The sequence below is a fragment of the Aspergillus multicolor genome (assembly GCF_047715735.1).
Source record: "Aspergillus multicolor strain CBS 133.54 unplaced genomic scaffold BDW74scaffold_5, whole genome shotgun sequence".
Taxonomy (NCBI): domain Eukaryota; kingdom Fungi; phylum Ascomycota; class Eurotiomycetes; order Eurotiales; family Aspergillaceae; genus Aspergillus; species Aspergillus multicolor.
Window position 1 is genome coordinate 1 of NW_027395956.1, and position 17954 is coordinate 17954.

The window sequence follows — 17954 nt, forward strand, 5'->3', positions numbered from 1 at the left end:
ATATTATAACTTATTATCAAAAAAACCCTAAAAAATTAATAAAATAATAAAAAAAATTTAATAAGTATACTTTTTTTAAAAATATATTAACAGGTTTAAGACTATATTATAAAATATAATAAATATAATTAAAATAAACTATCTTAATACTAGTTATATAGGAAAATATAAATACTAAATATTCCTATAAGACCTTGGAAAAGTATTACTATTAATTTTATTGCAGGGCTATTATTATTTAAAGATTTTATTATAAAACTTACCTATATTACTATAGTTATTATTATATATATTTATTATACTAGTTATAAAAAATCCTACTGCGGAAAAACTAGCACTATTAATACTATAAGAAGTATTTATTTAAACTAAACTACTAAAATAATTTATATTTAATAAAGACAAGCTATTTATATCTAAGTTTTAGGAAATAATTATAAAAGCATGCGGAATAAGTTAAGATATATTAACCATAAACTATTAATAAATAAATAAATAAATAAAAAGAATAATATAGTTAATTAAATAATACTTATAACACTATCTTAACTAAAACTAAGATAATTAAGTTAAAATATTATTAATAACATAGTTTATTATTAACAACGCAAAGAATACCATAACAAATATCTTGCCTTATTACACAAACTTAGAAAGAAACCTAAGAATAATATAAATATTATTACTAGCTAAAAAAAAATAAAGTTAGCCTTAATATAAGTTAAGCACTTAAATATATTATATAAATTACTTGCATGAGATATTAAATAGGCTAAAGAAAAAAATAAAATTTTATTATAATAAAAAGTATAAAAATATATTATTTTTACAAAAGGGAAAGAGAGTTTATTTCCTATAATAAATAATAATAAAGAAAAATTTTAATATTAAGAGTAAATAATTAAGTAATACACTTAATATAATAAAATATAAATTATTTAAAATTAAAAAAAAACTTACTAATGATAACTATTACCTATTATTACTAGCATAAATATAAGTATATTTAATATTTTATATCTTATTGCTAGAACCAACGCTAAATCCGGAAAATAATTATAATAAAGTAACTAATACTAATAAAAAGTATAAAGTTAAATAAATCCTAAACTAATAAATACACAAGGGTTATATTTAGTATTTTATTTGCTAGAAGGGTTACTTATTAAAAAATAACTTATAAAAACTAGTCAGGCACCTTAACTGCCCTGAGAAAATTTAGGAATTTTAGCAAGAAAATAGTTTAAAAAAAGTAATTAAATAAAGGCATAAAAAAAGCCTTTGCAGTATAAATATTACTAAGGGAATCTTATATAAAAGAGCCCTTGCTACTTATTATAGTAGCTAAATAACTTTATTTTATTATTTTTTTTATTTTTTTTTATTTTTACTTTTCCTTTTTAAACCTTTTAAGCTCTTTTATTTCTTTTATATTATAAATAATAAAGTCGCCAGTATATTTACATAAAAGGTTATTTTACTTTTAAAATTAATTTATTTAGGTATTTAATTTTGCTAATTTTGCTACTATTATTATAATCTTTAAACACTTTTCTTATTTTTAAAGTCTTATTTTATTTTATACTATAATTAAATTAAACTAGTCTGCATCCAAGAATATTAGCTCTGCTGTAATATATTTTTAATAAGTAATAATATACTTTTTATAATAACTTAAGTTATCTGCTTTTATATATAATTTATTAAGTTTAATATATTACTTATATAGGAAAACTATTTTAAAACCCTCCTTTATAATATAATTATAAAGTTTTTATTTTTTATTTATTAATAAAAAAGGCATCGCGAGTTAGTGCTAAAATATATAAAAAGGATTTAGGTGTGTAAAACTTACCTACAGGTATTATATTACTTAAAAAATTTTTAAGAATAAAAAACCTAAAAAAGGGGGATTATTAAAAAACATGGCTAGTATAAATTATTATTAGCTAATAAATATGCCTAGTTAATATAATATAACAGGCTGTTATATTAGGAACTGGAGCTATTAATATTTTATATTAATTATAATAATATAGCAGTATTAATATAATAACTTCTTGGCTATTATATTAGTTAAAGCAAAGTAATATAATAGGTTTAACTAGATATATTTATTAAAGTAAAATACTATAATTAATTTATTAAATACTATATATTTAAAGGACTGTTTTTATAATACTAAATAATTTTAATTATTATTTATTATTTTTAAAAACTAAGCTACCTTACCTTTTAATTTTTATTTAGTTTTTTATATAAGCTCTTTAACCTTAAGATTTATACCTTTTACTCTTACACACAGAATATCCTTAAATCCCACCAGTTTAAGACAGATCGGCAGGCTTTATCGGACATATTAGTTGTAAGAAAGGATACATTCCTCTTAACATAATTATTAAGTCACCCGTCCACCACAGGTTGCCCGCCCACCGCGTATTCCATATAAAATTAAGATATTTGAAACCTTTATATTTCAAGAACTATAATAGCTATAATAACATAACCTATATTATTAAATAATGCTCCTTAGATAATATATAGTATATACATCTTAATATTTAAATATAAATAATTATTATTTTATGTTTGAAAATGAATAAATTACAAAAATCACTGTTATAATAAATATTACCAGGCTTAATATTTGTTATAACATATTTTTAAAGCTTAAGATATAAAATCCTAAGTATTAATTAATAAGGATACTAGGTTTAAGGCTTAATAAAGCTTATTTATATAAGATATAAAGGTTTTAAGAAAGGCTATTTACTAGGGGACCGGGGTGGACGGGCAACCTGTGGTGGACGGGTAACTTAATAATTACGTTATATGCAGGCCAGATGTGGTAAGCAAGACTATGCAGATACTACACATGCACCACGCTATATATGCAAATCAACCTCGTGACACCAAGGATCTACCCGCCTACCCCAACCCTAACCACAAGGATCACATCCCAGCCATCCATCCACTTGCAGTCAGCAACAACCAAGCGCAATATCTATAAATCGCCCACAAACATAACAAAGCACACAGTCAAATGTTATTGACAAGTCAGAGGCAGGATTAAACATCACCAACAACACCAAACAGCGCAAAGGGACATAACAGCACAAAGGAACAGCTTAAAAGACAGGAGTGTTGCCACCTAAACATATACATTCATAGATTGACAGTGCAGGACCACACCAAACAAGATTAACGCCCGTGTCCGGCCCAATTACAATTTCCAGAAGCATGAACACAACAGAAATAGAACGATGCAGGAAACGGATAGTACAATACATATGGGATCCTGAACCCAAGAATGACGAGGAGCCGGGACTGCCAATATGGTGCATGGGAACACGGTACCCCCCACAACAGGGACTGGGGTTGACAGACGAGTTTAGTAAGTCATAAGAAGTCCAAGTGCAGGAAATGAATACGGAAACACCTGGGCTAATGCGAAAAGGCCGCAACAATGTCAGACTGCAACCAAGCGCAACAAAACCAAGCACACCTGTCTGGCCGGAGTCCTTTCTACTAGACTTCGAATCGAGGATCTGGATGACATACAGGTCAAACTTTGCCCCAATACCCAACGACGCCAGCCGAGACGGGACACCTTCTCTGACACTAAGCGTGCGACTGAGAAGTCAACTTATTGAGACTCAAGGATTCACAAGTGACACCGGATGGGGCTGTATGATAAGGTCAGGTCAAAGCCTCCTGGCCAACGCCATGGCCATCCTATCACTCGGCCGTGGTACGAGTCCTGCATCAGTATAGCCATAGAAAATGTAGCACTACGACGGCTAATATTGCATAGGATGGCGACGAAGTAACGGGTCAAAGAAGGAAGTGCAACTACTTACACTGTTTGCCGACTCACCAGACGCCCCATTTTCAATACACAACTTTGTCAAATACGGGGCGGAATTCTGTGGAAAGCGTCCCGGGGAATGGTTTGGGCCAACCGCTACAGCTAGATGCATACAGTAAGGACCCGCGTCGAAGAGTAGGCGTGGGACGATGACTCACGTAACCGTTTAGAGGCCTTGCAGAGGGATACGACCAGTCAAACCTTCAAGTATACATTGCAGACGACAACTCGGACGTTTACGAGGAAAAGTTCATGAGCATCGCTAGGGATGAACAAGATACCGTCAGACCCACACTCATTTTATTGGGCCTCAGACTGGGCATCGACCGTGTAACTGAAGTATATTGGGATGGATTGAAGGCTGTATTACAGCTTCCACAATCCGTCGGAATTGCAGGGTACGTCACGCATAATCAGAGCAGCTCAAATAGAATATAGTGACCGCTAAAAATGTCACACAGAGGACGCCCTTCAGCCTCTCACTACTTTGTAGCGGTCCATGGCTCACACTTTCTATACCTCGACCCACACCACACGCGCCCTGCTCTCAAGCATAACGAACCAAGTTTGTACACCGAAGATGAGGTCGATACTTACCACACTCGTCGACTAAGGAGACTCAATATCCAAGACATGGACCCGAGCATGCTAATCGGGTTTCTTATCAAGGACGAGAATGACTGGAAGGATTGGCAGGATCGAGTTACATCCATGGAAGGGAAACCTATCATCACAATCATGAGGCACAGCGAGCCCGTATCCTGGCAAGGCCGAATGGAAGCAGTAGACGAAGTCGAGATATTCGACGATGATGACGAGTTGACATAACGGCATGTCCAGTTTTACGAATTGTACGGCAGACAATGTATGCAGCAGCTGTAGATCCACTTGCCTACAACTGAATTTATCAGATTGAGAAGCATAAAATGTGTCCATGAAAGCATTGGATTCGAATTCGAGGAAGGGTAAATATACAACCGGTTCCAGAACTCGAGTTATGTTACACCACATCCATGTTTCCATAAAGTGAAGGCGTTCAAAGACAACATTTGACCCAAGTGAAAATAGAACAAATAGGAAAAAAAACCATCCCATGACACGTTAAAAATCCCGCGAACACCCTTTGACCCGCCGCCTCAAAACCGTTCAAGATGACGAGTAACGAACAAAAAAAAAAAAAAGAGAAATCAAATCCGTGCAATTAAAAAGAGAAACATGCCAACAAAAGCCTATTTGGCAGAGGAGGAGTACTTCGTAACGGCCTTGGTGCCCTCAGACACGGCGTGCTTGGCGAGTTCACCGGGCAGGATCAACCTCACACTGGGCACAATTAGAGAACTAGACACAGACAGCAGCTGGAAAACGAGCGGAGACTTACGAGGTTTGAATCTCCCGAGATGAGATAGTGGACTTTTTGTTGTAAGCGGCGAGTTTGGAGGCCTCTGTCGCGACGCGCTCGAAAATGTCTATACCTAGATTAGTATGGCCATTGCATATCGAAACCGCGGCACGTACCGTTGACAAAGGAGTTCAGAATAGACATGGCGCGAGTGGAGATACCAGTGTCGGGGTGGACCTGCTTGAGAACTGCTGCCAGTTAGAAACGCGTCAATATTACACTTCCACAGAGAGGCTCACCCTTGTAGATGTAAGAGGAGTAGGTCTCCTTCCTGGTCTTTCCGCGCTTCTTCTTCTCGCCAGAGGCAGCAGCAGCAGTCTTCTTTCCAGCCTCCTTCTTCTCAGCAGGGGCCTTGCCAGCGGGGGCCTTGCCGCCAGTGCTAGGCTTCTTCTCGGCAGCTTTGGGAGGCATTTTAAAGATGTTGGTAATCGAAGTTCGTTTCGTTAGAAGAAGAGTCTGATTATAAATGGTGATGCGAGAGCACACTGGTTGACGCGTGAAAGTGGTGGGGTGGAATGAGTAGGAGGATGAAAGTTAAGGATACGCGGTGACGAGGGGAGGCGCGCTACTTATACTCGGCTCGAAACACCGTGTTGATCCAAAAGCCATAAAGGAGGCAGTTTTTCGATACGGTACTGCTACTGTATGATTTGTATGATTAAGAAACCAAGCTTGTGCGAAACGCGCCGGGATTGGTGGTGGTGTCCCGCCAAGGTTACAGTATTGTAAGGGTCCGCGCTTAGCCCATGCGCTTTCCTGAATCTGGTATCGCAGCATGACGACACCAGCCTACGGGTACAATCGATGCTGATCCGCCCACTGATTGGTTGGCCCCGCTAAGCGAGAGGGTGATCCGAAACGCGTCTGGACTATCTGGCGTGACTTTGATGGTGCTGTTATATATGCCCTCTACTCCTTCGCGATAGTTGTCGTCCCTCTCGCATTTCTACCTATCCTTTTTCGCCCATACCTTTGCTACAAACAGCTCACGCGTCACCTTCCGGACTCTACATCAACGCTTTCTTCGATAACTCAACCTCTTCAAATCTATCAAAATGACTGGCGGCAAATCCGGTGGCAAGGCTAGCGGCAGCAAGAACGCCCAGTCGTACGTGACAACTTGACACCTGAACGGTTTGCGCTTCATTGACTGACAAACGCATAGTCGTTCTTCCAAGGCCGGTCTGGCGTTCCCTGTTGGTCGTGTTCACCGTCTTCTCCGCAAGGGAAACTACGCTCAGCGTGTTGGTGCCGGTAAGTCCCTATATTCAGACATCTAATTCCCGCCATGGCTGACCATTTACCGCCAGGTGCCCCTGTCTATCTGGCCGCCGTTCTTGAGTACCTCGCTGCCGAAATCCTCGAGCTTGCTGGAAACGCCGCTCGCGACAACAAGAAGACCCGTATCATCCCCCGCCACCTTCAGCTCGCAATCCGAAACGACGAGGAGTTGAACAAGCTGCTGGGTCACGTCACCATTGCTCAAGGTGGTGTTTTGCCTAACATTCACCAGAGTTCGTATTCCAACCGCCTCTATATGAACTGCAACTAACGCATTGCAGACCTTCTCCCCAAGAAGACCCCCAAGGCCGGAAAGGGCAGCCAGGAGCTGTAAGGGATTTTTGCTTTTTTATTATTTGCGTGGGGTTTGTCATTCGGCGTGGTTTGGTTCACTTACTGATATGATAACGGGGTTCTGGACTGGGCACGTTTATGGCTCTTTTGACTTTCAATGCGTTTTGTTTTTATTGTTGTAAATTATGTCCACGGGCATGGAATGATACCGACAAGTTCAAATGACCACAATGATCTTCGTCTTGCTAATTTAGCCACTTTTGCGATGTTGTCGCTGGACAATTCGTTCTGACTTATAACAAGCAAAAGCATAGTAACAGAAATAAGACTTTGGATTTAACCTCACATCAAATGATTATGGACTTGCATACACTACTGTTTTAATGCCATGCTGTTTACAGCACATCAAACGAAACCTCTCTTTTGTACAAAGCCCCGTTACATTAGTGATGCCCACCATCTCCTGCGTCTACCAGATAGTTAGGCTCCCACAAGCTAAGATGTTGAGAGTATGATAGGATCCGACTCACAAGGTAGTTGACGAGCAGGTAGGTTCCTCTCGTATTTGCTTCCTGTTTCGAGCTTAGATAACTGGCATTCCATGATTAACACCAGACTTACCACCAGGAGCCGTAGGTGCACGGTAAGGGTCAGGATGTTTCCATGTTTCGAGTAGCTTTTCTGTTTCTCGGAGGATGACCTGTGTGCTGGTGAGCGAGGAGCCTAATGGAAGTCACCTAGGGACTGCGAAGGCATCAGATACTTTCTGTTGTCGAGGGTCACGAATGTCTTTGTTTGCCTCGAAGAGCGATCGTATATAAACTGCCTGCCCCCTCCAAATGTGCCTGTGGACGGCCCAATCTAGCGCGAGCTTCAGCGACCGCCGGTAAAGTGATCTGTCCAGTCAATGGTTAGAGCGCGGCAAACTTGCTTAACCGATGGTGACTTACGTGACAGCAATGGTGGACATGGTAACGGAACAGTTCTGAGCGTTCTAAGAATTGAGCAGTGTATAAGTCGTTTCAAGTCAGAAAGTCCGCCCTGACTTGACAAAGTCGACACTACTATGGCCTTCTGCGGACAGGAACCCGACGGGGATAATATGCCAAGTTGGTGCCTGTGATGTGCTGAAACTCCGTAGTAATGATAATCCGTCACTTACCGCAGGTAGCTTCCTGAGGGAATTTCCGGTATTTCTCGGCCCGGACAGGACTAGCTTGCCTTGAATTGCTAGAGCATACCTCACTTTCTGCCACTCTCCACTGTATCCCTTCACCCGACTGTCTCTTCGACGGCCGCAATAACGCACTCTAATATATCACCTGAGGTCAATTATGGCTTCCCGGTTATCCCTTCGTCAGTTGTCCGCCCAGCGGTTGAGGTTCGTTCCTCGCGTTTCGCGGCCGACATGTTGCAGGACCTTTACATCATTCAAGGCCTCTGAAGGCGCCCGAGTCGCTACTGGCTCGGTTCACGGCTTACAGTCCGCTGCGAGTCTGCGGTATGCAAGATGGAGATTATGTCCGTATACGACTCATAGCTCACCATTCCCAGTGACGCATTCTCGAAAGTCAATGTCATCGCGGTTGCAAGGCATCAGGTTCGGACCTACGGTAAGTGGCAGCTCCGTTGCTGCTTACCACTGGCTAACTCCCTACTAAGCGGACACTGTCGTCAAGGTTCCTCAGATGGCGGAATCCATCACCGAGGGGACATTGAAGCAATTTTCCAAACGTATGTGGTTCCATTACCTGGCAGAGACTTCTGCTAACCTGTCGGACAAGAGGTGGGAGACTACGTCGAACGGGATGAGGAAATTGCGACGATCGAGACCGATAAGGTAGCTATACTTATCTAGAGTATATCACAATGGGGATTGCTCACACACTCTAGATTGATGTATCAGTCAATGCGCCGGAATCCGGCGTTATCAAGGAGCTGCTCGTGAATGAAGAGGACACCGTCACAGTTGGACAAGATCTCGTGAAGTTGGAAGCCGGTGGTGCCCCGGAAAAGAAGTCAGAGGAAGCCAACGAGAAGCCCAAAGAACCTGCCGCTACCAGTTCCGAGTCCGAGAAGCCAAAGGCGCCGGAGCCATCACCGTCTTCTCCCGCCCCTGAAAAGACATCCTCGCCATCGAACGCCGCTTCTTCGCAGGTGGAGTCCTCTAAGCCGACCACGCAAGCGACCTCAAAACCCCAGGAGTCCGGTGAGGCGAAGCCCGCCCTAGGAAACCGCGAGGAGAGGAGAGTGAGTTGTTTCCCCGCTCTGGGTAGCACTCGGGTAGGCGGCCAATGCTAATAGACACTAAACACACAAAGGTTAAAATGAATCGCATGCGACTGAGGATTGCGGAGCGTCTGAAGCAGTCTCAAAACACTGCCGCTTCCCTCACTACCTTCAATGAAGTCGACATGTCTTCTCTGATGGAGTTCCGGAAGCTGTACAAGGAGGAGGTTTTGAAAAAGACGGGCGTCAAGCTGGGATTCATGAGCGCCTTTTCCCGCGCTTGCGTTCTGGCCATGAAGGATGTTCCCGCCGTTAATGCCTCTATCGAGGGCCCTAATGGCGGCGATACCATTGTCTACCGCGACTACGTTGATATTAGTGTCGCTGTTGCGACTGAGAAGGGGCTCGTGACACCAGTGGTCCGCAACGCGGAGACTATGGACCTAGTTGGTGTTGAGAAGTCCATTGCAGATCTTGGAAAGAAGGTTAGCCGTCCCTCAGCTAGCCCTTCTTGTGCTTCTATATCTAACTCCCACCAGGCACGTGACAATAAGTTGACAATCGAAGATATGGCCGGGGGCACCTTTACCATCAGCAATGTGAGCACTTTATTCAAGTGTTGATTGAGTTGGCTGCTAATTGAAGTTGTAGGGCGGTGTTTTCGGATCTCTCATGGGCACCCCTATCATTAACCTCCCGCAAACTGGTAAGTGGGATTCATACGGTTGCAGATCTTCTCAGGACTGATATGTTTAGCTGTCCTCGGACTCCATGCCATTAAGGACAAGCCTGTTGCAATCAACGGGAAGGTTGAGATCCGCCCGGTACGTAAAAGGCATTCGAGAATCTTCGGTCTGTGTTTCTGACCTGTGTAACAGATGATGTATCTTGCTCTCACCTACGATCATCGCCTTTTGGATGGCAGGGAGGCCGTCACTTTCCTGGTCAAGGTATTCCGATTCCCTCGTTTCCTTCGTCTTCTGCATGTGAGGCATAATACTGACAATCTCGGTAGGTCAAGGAGTATATCGAGGATCCCCGCCGTATGCTCTTGGGTTAGGCTGTCTGCCACCTGTTTCCTTCTGATATGTACTGTAAATTACCAATCCACATGTCCAATATTTTGTCGATGTTTAGGTTGAAACGTAGGTCCTTGAACTCGAGTCGTGCGCTATGACGCTTTGTATTGTTCAGTTTTTCCATGCACCATGATTTTGAGATAGGATAGTGTGTTGCCTCCTATCTTGGACGTGCATCAGTATGGGTGCGGTCATTTTCATTCCATTCCTATTCTCTTTTTCAGCAGCTGTGTTTCGGCGCGGCTCATGCCCTCGATGATTCCCCTTTCAAGCTGTAAAAGTACAGGCGGTGCCAATAAGTCCATGATCTGGACTAGGGTATGAACGGCAGTTGCTGACTTTCGATTATTGCAGAGTTGACCAGCGGCCTGTATCGCATGCAGTTCTAGCTCCTTGTCCCTTGCGGATTTACAAGTTGACACGAGCATGCTTGCCATCTCTGCTAGTACGGTTTGCTCTGGTTCGGTGTATGTTTTGCTGAAAGTCCGGGAGATTTCGAATACCTGGGCTTTTATTTGAAGAGCCACAGGTAGTTTCTCCGTTGGCGGAAGAACTAGTTGCAAGGCTATGTTTCCAGGCTTTAGCTACCAGCCAGACTGCGGCATTGCTTTACTTGGTTTTCTTAACATACCTGTTACCGTGTCTTCCAGCCAGCCCATGTCCCTTTCGCCCGCGTTGTCTTCGGCCACGCTTATAGCTGTATGGATGGCTAGGCAGATTATATAGTCGAAAATGAGGCAATTGACTTCGTTACTGATATCCTCATCCACTTTGAATTCCGACATTCTTGATTGCGGTAGTTGTATATGTATTTTGCTGGTCGCTTGGGTGGGCGTGTTATTATTAGTAAGATGAGTGAATGCGTGTATTGTAGATACTGGCCAATGGCTACTTGGATGTGGCAGGAAAGGGACGGTCCAGACTTTGTACTTTTAGTATGTGCTCGCTGGTTTCGATGGTGTTCTTTTAAGATGGTTGAATTTGTCCTATGGCGAGGAACCCTGGACGACCCACCGCCTGTGAAGTTGATACTGAGAGTTTTGACTGTAACCATAATATTGTTATGACTTTAATCGACCGTCTGCCTTGGGTGAATGTACAGAACGTGTTGAAATAATACTATCAGGGCTCCAAGTCACTTTTGTCAGTGGCTAAGGTCTGACCTGAGAAAAATATATATATCATTAGCAATTCCCCACATATATATATTGGAGTACTAGGTAGCGCTCTTCGAGAAAACAACAATCAAGAATGCCATCAATGAGGAGTAGACAAGAATCTAACTCAGTGAGGTAAATGCACATGAGTCAGCAGCAACAGCCACAGCTTCTTTATGGATAGCAAGTCCATCCCAACAAGGGATTGTGCTCTTACAGCCACAGACCACGTGACCGACCTATTAATTGCGTCATGTGCCTGCTGTCAGCTAGAGAAAGCGCGCACTATTGTTAGATCAAGAATACTAGTACTACCGGATCATCAAAAAATTTCAACCCAGAAGACAGATAGTTTGTATGGTACAGATATCCAAATTGACACTACTGACAGCAAAACGAACAGCTAGAGGCTTTAACACAATGGCATGGTACTGCTCCGGATCCACCAACAATGAGTTAATCGAGAACCTATTCAACGAGGGACTGATTAAAGACGAGAGAGTCAAACAAGCGATGATGGCCGTGAGCATAGCTCCATCCGCGCGCCCCTGCACAATATAGTCCATAGCGCCCCGATATCCCTGCATGCGTCCCTGACTCTCTAACTGAAAAACCCAGGTTGATCGCGGCCACTATGCGCCCTCCAGACCATATTCAGACTCGCCCCAGCCCATCGGATACGGCGCAACAATATCCGCTCCCCACATGCATGGCCACGCATGTGAATACTTGATCAACTATCTTAAGCCCGGCTCGCGTGTTTTAGATATTGGATCAGGTTCCGGATACCTGACTCATGTGCTTGCATGTCTTGCCGTCGATACGTCACCGAACGAACGCTCGAAGGGACAAGTCATCGGAGTCGACCACATACAAGAACTGGTTACCTTGGCCCACGACAATATGATGAAGTCCGAGCAAGGGAGAAAGCTACTGGAGACCAAAAGTGTGAATTTTATCAAGGCGGATGGCCGCCGCGGATGGGCAGAGGGAGCACCCTACGACGCGATCCACGTCGGCGCAGCGGCACAAGAGCTACACCCACTGCTCGTCGAACAGTTGCGGTCACCCGGACGTATGTTTATACCCGTCGATGTAGCGGACTCTCAAGGCACGCCCCCTCGAGCAGTATTTGGCGGTGGGCAGTACATATGGGTTGTGGACAAAAAAGAAGATGGCTCCATTCATAAAGAGAAAGTGTTTCAAGTTAGCTATGTGCCGCTCACTGATCCGCCAAAGTAGTCAGAGTTGGGATGTACTATATGGTCGCGGGATGCTATGCTAGCTAGCAGCAACGTTGATGAAGCGATCTCCACTAAACTGGAAACACCACGTTCGGCCAGCTAAACCTGTTATTATTACAAGCTAGCCAGTCATAGTGAAATACTTCTCAACTCCAAATCAATCTACACTCCCGTCGACGGAGTAGATTCAAAACCAAAAGCAACCCTGGCAAGGCCGAGATAAGTATGATTGAAATCACATTTTTGATACGGCAACAATGGGAATCAAATCGATAATGCTAAAATGAAAAGCCACCCGGGAAATTGAATTGACCCGAGGAAAACTTGAACTGCGGGCCACCCTGCTGGAAGAAGAATTGTTGCCCTCCACCAAACGGACTTCCGTGGAAATTCTGCCTCTGCGAGTCTGGGTCGTTGGGATCAATGCCGTTATCATATTGTGCCCTAACTTCGGGATCAGAAAGGACTTCGTAAGCTTCATTGATGCCGGACATCCTGTTCTCAGCTTCTTCCTTTGTGACGCCTTGAGACATAGCCTTGTCAGGGTGGTGCAGTTTGACCAGCTGTCGGTAGGCTCGCTTGATAGCTCTCTCGTCGGCGTCTCTGCTGACACCGAGAACTTTATAGTAGTCCTTCTGCCTAGAGCGCTTCTGTAAAACCATAGTTTTCTGCAAGAGAGTCTTGACTTCCTTTGACTCAGCATGGTGCTCCTTGGCTGTGTTAAGGGCGCGAATAGCGTCATCGAACCTGTCATCATCTAGGGCAGCCTGGGCATTGAACAAGAGAGCCGGCAAGGAATGCGGAACTAGCTCAAGCGCTTCCAAGCAGAAAATGGAGGCTCGCTTGGGCATATGTACCTGTTTTGATACCTTTAGCAAGGCGTGGACGTCTAGAATGCTGCTCTTGTATTCTTACTCCACGTACCTCATTATACGCACCGCAGGTTTCCTCAATTAAGGAGGCGTAAAGGACACCCCGAGACTCAGAGAAGATGTGGCGCTTTTCTCTGGCCTGTTCTACATCCACCCGAACATCCTCGATGAGACCAGGTTCACCATCAGCACCCACCAAAAGATTCAAAGCATTGTTGAATTTCCGCGCTGCTACGGCATCCTGCAATCTTCGAAGACGTTTATCCAGATGTTTTTCCCGCCGGTAAAGTTTGTTGCAAAGTTTGGAATCTGGGTCTGAGTGTAAGCATTTGCGAATCTGTGAAAGTCCTCTTTCAATGTCGCCGAGGGTATAGAAGAGCATAGATGAAATCTGTAGATGAGGGTCTATTAGGCCAGGTGAGATTTGCAGAGTATGTGCAAGATCGCTAATCCCTTCTTCTAGCTCGCCTCTTTCAAAGCGACAATGTGCTCGACTCTGCCGCAGGTTGAGATATGCGCTGGCTCTTGTGATAGCGACAGTGGCTTCATTCACGCAGGTATCCCATGCGCCATGTTTCTCTGCATCAAATGCCCGAGTGGCAGCCTCGCGCGCGTTCTCAAATTCTCTATATTCGTGCGAGTTCCTCTTTCCAGCCTTCTCAAGATCATCTAGTGCGCCTGACCAGTCAGCTGTGATAGATCTGAGACGAGCCCTCTGAAGCAGAGCGCTTTCAAAATCCGGCTTCAACAAAAGGACACGGTCGAAATCATCTTGGGCTTGCGATCGACGTCCCAATGATAGGTAGGCCGCGCCGCGTTGGAAAACAGTTAAGTAGTTTGTAGGGTCCCGTGAGATCGCTGCATCAAGGAAGAGTAGAGCCTCCCGAGGGGAACCACTTGAGAGATGTGTTTTGGCCGAGGCAATCAAGGATGACACCGGAGTATCGGGAGATATTGTAGACAACTCTAGACCGAAGATACTTGGCACACACGCGAGGAAGGCTGTTATCGCGTAGAGTGGCAGAAGCATCTTTTGAGCGTACGAAGTCGGCGAGTATAGAACGAAGAAACGATTGCAAGAGTTGTAATGAGTGTGCAAGAGGAAATATTTCAGAAGACAAAGAGGAAGGTGTCACGGCGATGTCTGTGAACTCGCGAGGAATTGAATGCAACTTACATGTTCGAAGTTGGCAGATTAGATCATTCGTCTTGCCAGGAATACTTCAGCTATACTCTCGACTCTTCCAGTCTGGCCTTTACGGAGTACCGTCTGTTACATCGCCGTAAAATACCACACGTGACGCTGAAGAGACATGGCGTTGTCTCCCGAAGGATGATAATGCCATCAACTATGTTCTCAACCCTGTGCACACGATGCTTTGCACGGTCCGCTCGACTGGTTCGTAGTAAGCGACTATTATCTCATTCGAGGAGCCACCAAACCGGTAGGAAGCGTGTCCCTGAACCCTCACTACTTCGGGCTTATGCTGATATATTTTCTGAATTCTCGTGTACAGACCTATCGCCCGCTCTCCTGACCCGGGCACGCAACCTTTCAGCTGAGCACGCAGATCTTTCTGACCAACTGGCGACTTCATTCGACCCCCAAATTGCGAAGCGCATTGGTGAGCTAGGCCCAGTCGCAAAAGCCCTGGCAGAATGGAACAATGCCAACCAGGTTGACTCTGAGCCCCCGCCCCAAACCAGTCGAACTCTTGACTGATGCAATGTAGTCAATCTCAGAGCTCAAGTCCATGTTAAAAGATCCGGCTGCTGATGCAGAACTAAGGTCTATTGCCGTTGAAGAATTGCAGATCACCGAAAATACACTGACTACATTATCGGATCACCTGAAACGCGCCCTCGTTCCTCGCCATCCTTTCGCAGATCTCCCATGCTTACTAGAGATACGGCCGGGCGCAGGCGGGGATGAAGCAAGTATATTCGCTTTCGAGTTACTGGATATGTATGTCGCGTTTTGTGCCTATCGAGGGTTACGATCTACAGTAATAAAGCTGGAACGTGCAGACAACCGAGCAGATGCTTTGACCGAGGCTGTATTGGAGATCGAGGCAGAAGGGGCGTACGATCTTTTAAGAACGGAATCGGGTGTCCACCGAGTCCAGAGAGTCCCAGCTACAGAGGCCAAGGGCCGCACCCATACGAGTGCCGTCAGTGTAATGGTTCTGCCTAGTTTCCCGGACACAAGTGGCGGAGACGGCGCGTTCAACTTTGACGACCCAAATAGCGACTATTACATTGATCCGCAAGAAGTCCGCACTGAAAAAATGCGAGCTAGTGGCGCCGGAGGTCAACATGTAAACAAGACCGAATCAGCTATTCGCCTGACTCACGTGCCAACAGGCACTGTTGTTTCAATGCAAGATTCGCGATCTCAGCATGCAAACCGCAAAAAAGCCTGGCAGATATTGCGCGCGAAGCTGGCTGAGGCTCGGCAAGAGGCACGAGAGCAGGAGTTGGTAGAGCTACGAAGGGGAGCGATGGGTGGTGTAGGGAGAATGGGCCGAGGTGACAAAGTCCGGACTTATAATTACGGCCAGAGTCGCTGCACAGATCATAGGAGTGGACTCACTGTGCATAATTTAGACAACGTGCTGGAGGGAGGTGAAGTTTTGTTGAGGGTAATGGATAGTGTGCGTTCCTGGCTTACTGACCGTGAGATGCTGGCACTCATTTTGGAGGCAAATGAAAAGCAGAACTAGCAGTTTCGCTTCAAAGTCTTTCAATTAGCCCAGGTTAATCAGCCGTCTATTGCATGCTGCGTCTCCATAGCTACATACAGCATTAAGTGCGCAAAAAACATGATATACACAACAGCCCCGATATGCTACTGGTGCTGTTTATAGATACCTCCCTTCTGGATCTAGGGAATTAAGGATGTCCATAGATTTTTCGTACCTAAGAATAGCACTTTAGTTAGTTGTATAACCAGTACGGGGCCTGCTGGGCATCAACGAACATTGTGAAAACTATACCGCCGCTCACGATCAGTCTTGCGAGCCTTGGAACAGCTCCGGACCAAAGGGTCAGAACACCTTCATCCCTGAAGATTCGCGCCGCACAGGCAAAACTGTTCTTATAATTTCTGCTCGCTTCGAGCGATTGCATTCTATTTTATGGTCAGCAAGCTTCGAATATACCCTGAACAGTGTGATCCAACCTAGTTTTCACAGTGTCAAGTGGTTGAGTCACATATCTGCATGTTATCATTAGTAGACTCTCCATGAGGCAATACAGATATGTACTCGAACGTACACAGTTATCAGGCCTGCTATGCCCCCAAGAGCGAACGTGCTCGCTGTCCCTAGCTTTTCCCCGGGAGCAACGTAGCCCTCCGCCATCTGCTTCAACATCGTGTAGCTCGAGAACCTCGTGGCTGAATTTGCGGCCTGTCTAGCCGTAGTTGGAACGAATCCCTGAAAAAAGCCGTGAATGCCACGCTCACGAAATATCACCCCGCTACCGTGAATGAACCCGCGCATACGGGGGTTGGCGGATTTGCGATCATCGATCCTGCGGAGTGTAGAAGAATTATTGTATTAGCTACCAATCGGCTGGTAACTACTGAAAGTAGGGCGCTTGCTATTTGGATAGAGACAAGTGGGATATGGGTTAAGACCGACAATTGTGTTTTGATGCTTTCAAAGGGCGTTACTGCTAGCAATGACTCGGTGAACCCAGCCCCAAAGCCAGCTATGACAGTACCCGGCCCTGATATCTTGCCATTTTCATCCTGTAGCATAGACTTGTACGTGTCGAATGCGACGAATCCTGAGCGCCGTAACGATATGTCAGCGCCAATTCCAGCATGTGGACATAGCAACCCGAACTCACTGATTCCAGCCTTCAAAGAGTTTCCAATTATTAATGTTGTACATCCAGCATACCATTGCTTCCCAAATGGTGGCCATGGGAGCTTCTTCGAGTCAGGAAGCCTGCGGTTCAGCTGCGATCGAGTTTTCGCGACTTGACATCATTTAGGGTCCAATCAAGCCAAGAGAGAGGGCGGCTGAAGCATACATTCAGCGGGGTAAGTGATTGCTACACCATGTTAGTATTGCCGTCTGCATGGTATCTGGAGCCCTACCGATTTCGATTGCACCGGCAGTAGAGCCTGCGATGATAGATCTCAGGCTACTTGGCTGAAGGATATACTAGTAGTTAGTCGAGTCATGACCCAGGTAGATTCGTTACCTAACGACATCAGATATGAATTTGCGAACTGGAACATACCTTACGCCGCTGGTCACTCCCTGTGGAAGCCATTGTGACCTAAAGTGCTAGTCCGATGATTGATTAAGCGCAGATAGGGCCTAATAGCAGCTGTGGAATGCGGAGACTCAGAGCAAAGAACCCTTACAGCGGCTCGGCTCCGATAGGCCGGTTTCGCACCGTCATCGGATGAACGGACCACACTCACAGAGTTAACATGTGAATGATCAGATCAGCGTCTGCTCAGGTTCTAACTTAGCACATCGAAGCTGTGGAGGAAGAATTGGCATATGCTAGA

The 17954-nt window shown here is 44.6% G+C and overlaps 10 protein-coding genes across 10 annotated transcripts; 5 read left to right on the top strand and 5 right to left on the bottom strand.

The window, feature by feature from the left end:
- Positions 1 to 2895: 2895 nt before the first annotated feature.
- Positions 2896 to 5055, top strand: BDW74DRAFT_147762 (cysteine protease ATG4). The gene is made up of 5 exons (XM_073723593.1): positions 2896 to 3394; positions 3458 to 3751; positions 3815 to 3983; positions 4039 to 4266; positions 4330 to 5055. The coding sequence occupies exons 1-5, from the start codon at positions 3241 to 3243 to the stop codon at positions 4694 to 4696; spliced, it is 1212 nt and encodes a 403-aa protein (XP_073586319.1). The 5' UTR covers positions 2896 to 3240; the 3' UTR covers positions 4697 to 5055.
- On the bottom strand, positions 5036 to 5794 carry BDW74DRAFT_147764 (histone H2B family protein). Its single transcript, XM_073723594.1, has 4 exons — positions 5507 to 5794; positions 5384 to 5455; positions 5247 to 5334; positions 5036 to 5188 (listed from the first exon to the last, which is right to left on the bottom strand). The coding sequence occupies exons 1-4, from the start codon at positions 5676 to 5678 to the stop codon at positions 5098 to 5100; spliced, it is 423 nt and encodes a 140-aa protein (XP_073586320.1). The 5' UTR covers positions 5679 to 5794; the 3' UTR covers positions 5036 to 5097.
- A 528-nt stretch (positions 5795 to 6322) lies between these two features.
- On the top strand, positions 6323 to 6882 carry BDW74DRAFT_175381 (histone H2A; the record flags this gene model as incomplete). Its single annotated transcript, XM_073728318.1, has 4 exons — positions 6323 to 6375; positions 6433 to 6521; positions 6578 to 6781; positions 6830 to 6882. The coding sequence occupies 4 exons, from the start codon at positions 6323 to 6325 to the stop codon at positions 6880 to 6882; spliced, it is 399 nt and encodes a 132-aa protein (XP_073586321.1).
- Positions 6883 to 7288: 406 nt separating this feature from the next.
- Positions 7289 to 8023, bottom strand: BDW74DRAFT_147778 (NADH dehydrogenase [ubiquinone] 1 beta subcomplex subunit 9; the record flags this gene model as incomplete). Its single annotated transcript, XM_073723595.1, has 4 exons — positions 7793 to 8023; positions 7464 to 7738; positions 7373 to 7414; positions 7289 to 7311 (listed from the first exon to the last, which is right to left on the bottom strand). Coding segments are annotated over exons 1-2 (179 nt in total), but the record flags the coding sequence as incomplete, so codon positions are not given.
- A 33-nt stretch (positions 8024 to 8056) lies between these two features.
- BDW74DRAFT_147779 (putative dihydrolipoamide succinyltransferase) lies at positions 8057 to 10798 on the top strand. Its single transcript, XM_073723596.1, has 11 exons — positions 8057 to 8343; positions 8397 to 8455; positions 8505 to 8576; positions 8627 to 8682; positions 8736 to 9092; positions 9164 to 9556; positions 9611 to 9670; positions 9723 to 9777; positions 9828 to 9895; positions 9950 to 10021; positions 10087 to 10798. Exons 1-11 carry the CDS (start codon positions 8177 to 8179, stop codon positions 10129 to 10131), a joined length of 1404 nt encoding a protein of 467 aa, XP_073586323.1. The 5' UTR covers positions 8057 to 8176; the 3' UTR covers positions 10132 to 10798.
- On the bottom strand, positions 10281 to 10984 carry BDW74DRAFT_110645 (uncharacterized protein). The gene is made up of 2 exons (XM_073721766.1): positions 10782 to 10984; positions 10281 to 10715 (listed from the first exon to the last, which is right to left on the bottom strand). The coding sequence occupies exons 1-2, from the start codon at positions 10933 to 10935 to the stop codon at positions 10348 to 10350; spliced, it is 522 nt and encodes a 173-aa protein (XP_073586324.1). The 5' UTR covers positions 10936 to 10984; the 3' UTR covers positions 10281 to 10347.
- Positions 10985 to 11612: 628 nt separating this feature from the next.
- Positions 11613 to 12689, top strand: BDW74DRAFT_110716 (protein-L-isoaspartate O-methyltransferase). Its single transcript, XM_073721769.1, has 3 exons — positions 11613 to 11658; positions 11711 to 11829; positions 11926 to 12689. Exons 2-3 carry the CDS (start codon positions 11728 to 11730, stop codon positions 12547 to 12549), a joined length of 726 nt encoding a protein of 241 aa, XP_073586325.1. The 5' UTR covers positions 11613 to 11658; positions 11711 to 11727; the 3' UTR covers positions 12550 to 12689.
- Positions 12683 to 14680, bottom strand: BDW74DRAFT_110712 (DnaJ and TPR domain protein). The gene is made up of 2 exons (XM_073721768.1): positions 13476 to 14680; positions 12683 to 13408 (listed from the first exon to the last, which is right to left on the bottom strand). The coding sequence occupies exons 1-2, from the start codon at positions 14451 to 14453 to the stop codon at positions 12830 to 12832; spliced, it is 1557 nt and encodes a 518-aa protein (XP_073586326.1). The 5' UTR covers positions 14454 to 14680; the 3' UTR covers positions 12683 to 12829.
- A 94-nt stretch (positions 14681 to 14774) lies between these two features.
- Positions 14775 to 16146, top strand: BDW74DRAFT_166293 (putative mitochondrial translation release factor (RF-1); the record flags this gene model as incomplete). Its single annotated transcript, XM_073726537.1, has 3 exons — positions 14775 to 14868; positions 14941 to 15101; positions 15157 to 16146. The coding sequence occupies 3 exons, from the start codon at positions 14775 to 14777 to the stop codon at positions 16144 to 16146; spliced, it is 1245 nt and encodes a 414-aa protein (XP_073586327.1).
- A 69-nt stretch (positions 16147 to 16215) lies between these two features.
- On the bottom strand, positions 16216 to 17762 carry BDW74DRAFT_110651 (putative mitochondrial tricarboxylate transporter (Ctp)). Its single transcript, XM_073721767.1, has 9 exons — positions 17678 to 17762; positions 17532 to 17586; positions 17465 to 17485; positions 17279 to 17410; positions 17068 to 17215; positions 16700 to 16957; positions 16605 to 16640; positions 16404 to 16553; positions 16216 to 16342 (listed from the first exon to the last, which is right to left on the bottom strand). Exons 1-9 carry the CDS (start codon positions 17708 to 17710, stop codon positions 16285 to 16287), a joined length of 891 nt encoding a protein of 296 aa, XP_073586328.1. The 5' UTR covers positions 17711 to 17762; the 3' UTR covers positions 16216 to 16284.
- Between the last annotated feature and the right edge of the window lie 192 nt (positions 17763 to 17954).

What these genes read in the sequence shown, in the direction of transcription:
- BDW74DRAFT_147779 (XM_073723596.1), top strand. Translation starts at nt 8,177, where the DNA reads ATGGCTTCCCGGTTATCCCTTCGTCAGTTGTCCGCCCAGCGGTTGAGG. An exon ending in GCACCTTTACCATCAGCAAT is followed by an intron (nt 9,671 to 9,722) that starts GTGAGCACTTTA and finishes TTGAAGTTGTAG; the next exon opens with GGCGGTGTTTTCGGATCTCT. An exon ending in GGAAGGTTGAGATCCGCCCG is followed by an intron (nt 9,896 to 9,949) that starts GTACGTAAAAGG and finishes CCTGTGTAACAG; the next exon opens with ATGATGTATCTTGCTCTCAC.
- BDW74DRAFT_110716 (XM_073721769.1), top strand. Translation starts at nt 11,728, where the DNA reads ATGGCATGGTACTGCTCCGGATCCACCAACAATGAGTTAATCGAGAAC. An exon ending in TCAAACAAGCGATGATGGCC is followed by an intron (nt 11,830 to 11,925) that starts GTGAGCATAGCT and finishes TGAAAAACCCAG; the next exon opens with GTTGATCGCGGCCACTATGC.
- BDW74DRAFT_110645 (XM_073721766.1), bottom strand. Translation starts at nt 10,935, where the DNA reads ATGTCGGAATTCAAAGTGGATGAGGATATCAGTAACGAAGTCAATTGC. An exon ending in GCTGGAAGACACGGTAACAG is followed by an intron (nt 10,716 to 10,781) that starts GTATGTTAAGAA and finishes CTGGAAACATAG; the next exon opens with CCTTGCAACTAGTTCTTCCG.
- BDW74DRAFT_147762 (XM_073723593.1), top strand. Translation starts at nt 3,241, where the DNA reads ATGAACACAACAGAAATAGAACGATGCAGGAAACGGATAGTACAATAC. An exon ending in GGGGTTGACAGACGAGTTTA is followed by an intron (nt 3,395 to 3,457) that starts GTAAGTCATAAG and finishes TAATGCGAAAAG; the next exon opens with GCCGCAACAATGTCAGACTG. An exon ending in CATCCTATCACTCGGCCGTG is followed by an intron (nt 3,752 to 3,814) that starts GTACGAGTCCTG and finishes AATATTGCATAG; the next exon opens with GATGGCGACGAAGTAACGGG.
- BDW74DRAFT_110712 (XM_073721768.1), bottom strand. Translation starts at nt 14,453, where the DNA reads ATGCTTCTGCCACTCTACGCGATAACAGCCTTCCTCGCGTGTGTGCCA. An exon ending in CCTGCGGTGCGTATAATGAG is followed by an intron (nt 13,409 to 13,475) that starts GTACGTGGAGTA and finishes GTATCAAAACAG; the next exon opens with GTACATATGCCCAAGCGAGC.
- BDW74DRAFT_147764 (XM_073723594.1), bottom strand. Translation starts at nt 5,678, where the DNA reads ATGCCTCCCAAAGCTGCCGAGAAGAAGCCTAGCACTGGCGGCAAGGCC. An exon ending in CTCCTCTTACATCTACAAGG is followed by an intron (nt 5,456 to 5,506) that starts GTGAGCCTCTCT and finishes AACTGGCAGCAG; the next exon opens with TTCTCAAGCAGGTCCACCCC. An exon ending in TCTCGGGAGATTCAAACCTC is followed by an intron (nt 5,189 to 5,246) that starts GTAAGTCTCCGC and finishes AATTGTGCCCAG; the next exon opens with TGTGAGGTTGATCCTGCCCG.
- BDW74DRAFT_110651 (XM_073721767.1), bottom strand. Translation starts at nt 17,710, where the DNA reads ATGGCTTCCACAGGGAGTGACCAGCGGCGTAAG. An exon ending in CTCTTTGAAGGCTGGAATCA is followed by an intron (nt 17,216 to 17,278) that starts GTGAGTTCGGGT and finishes TACGGCGCTCAG; the next exon opens with GATTCGTCGCATTCGACACG. An exon ending in ATAGCAGGCCTGATAACTGT is followed by an intron (nt 16,641 to 16,699) that starts GTACGTTCGAGT and finishes GATAACATGCAG; the next exon opens with ATATGTGACTCAACCACTTG.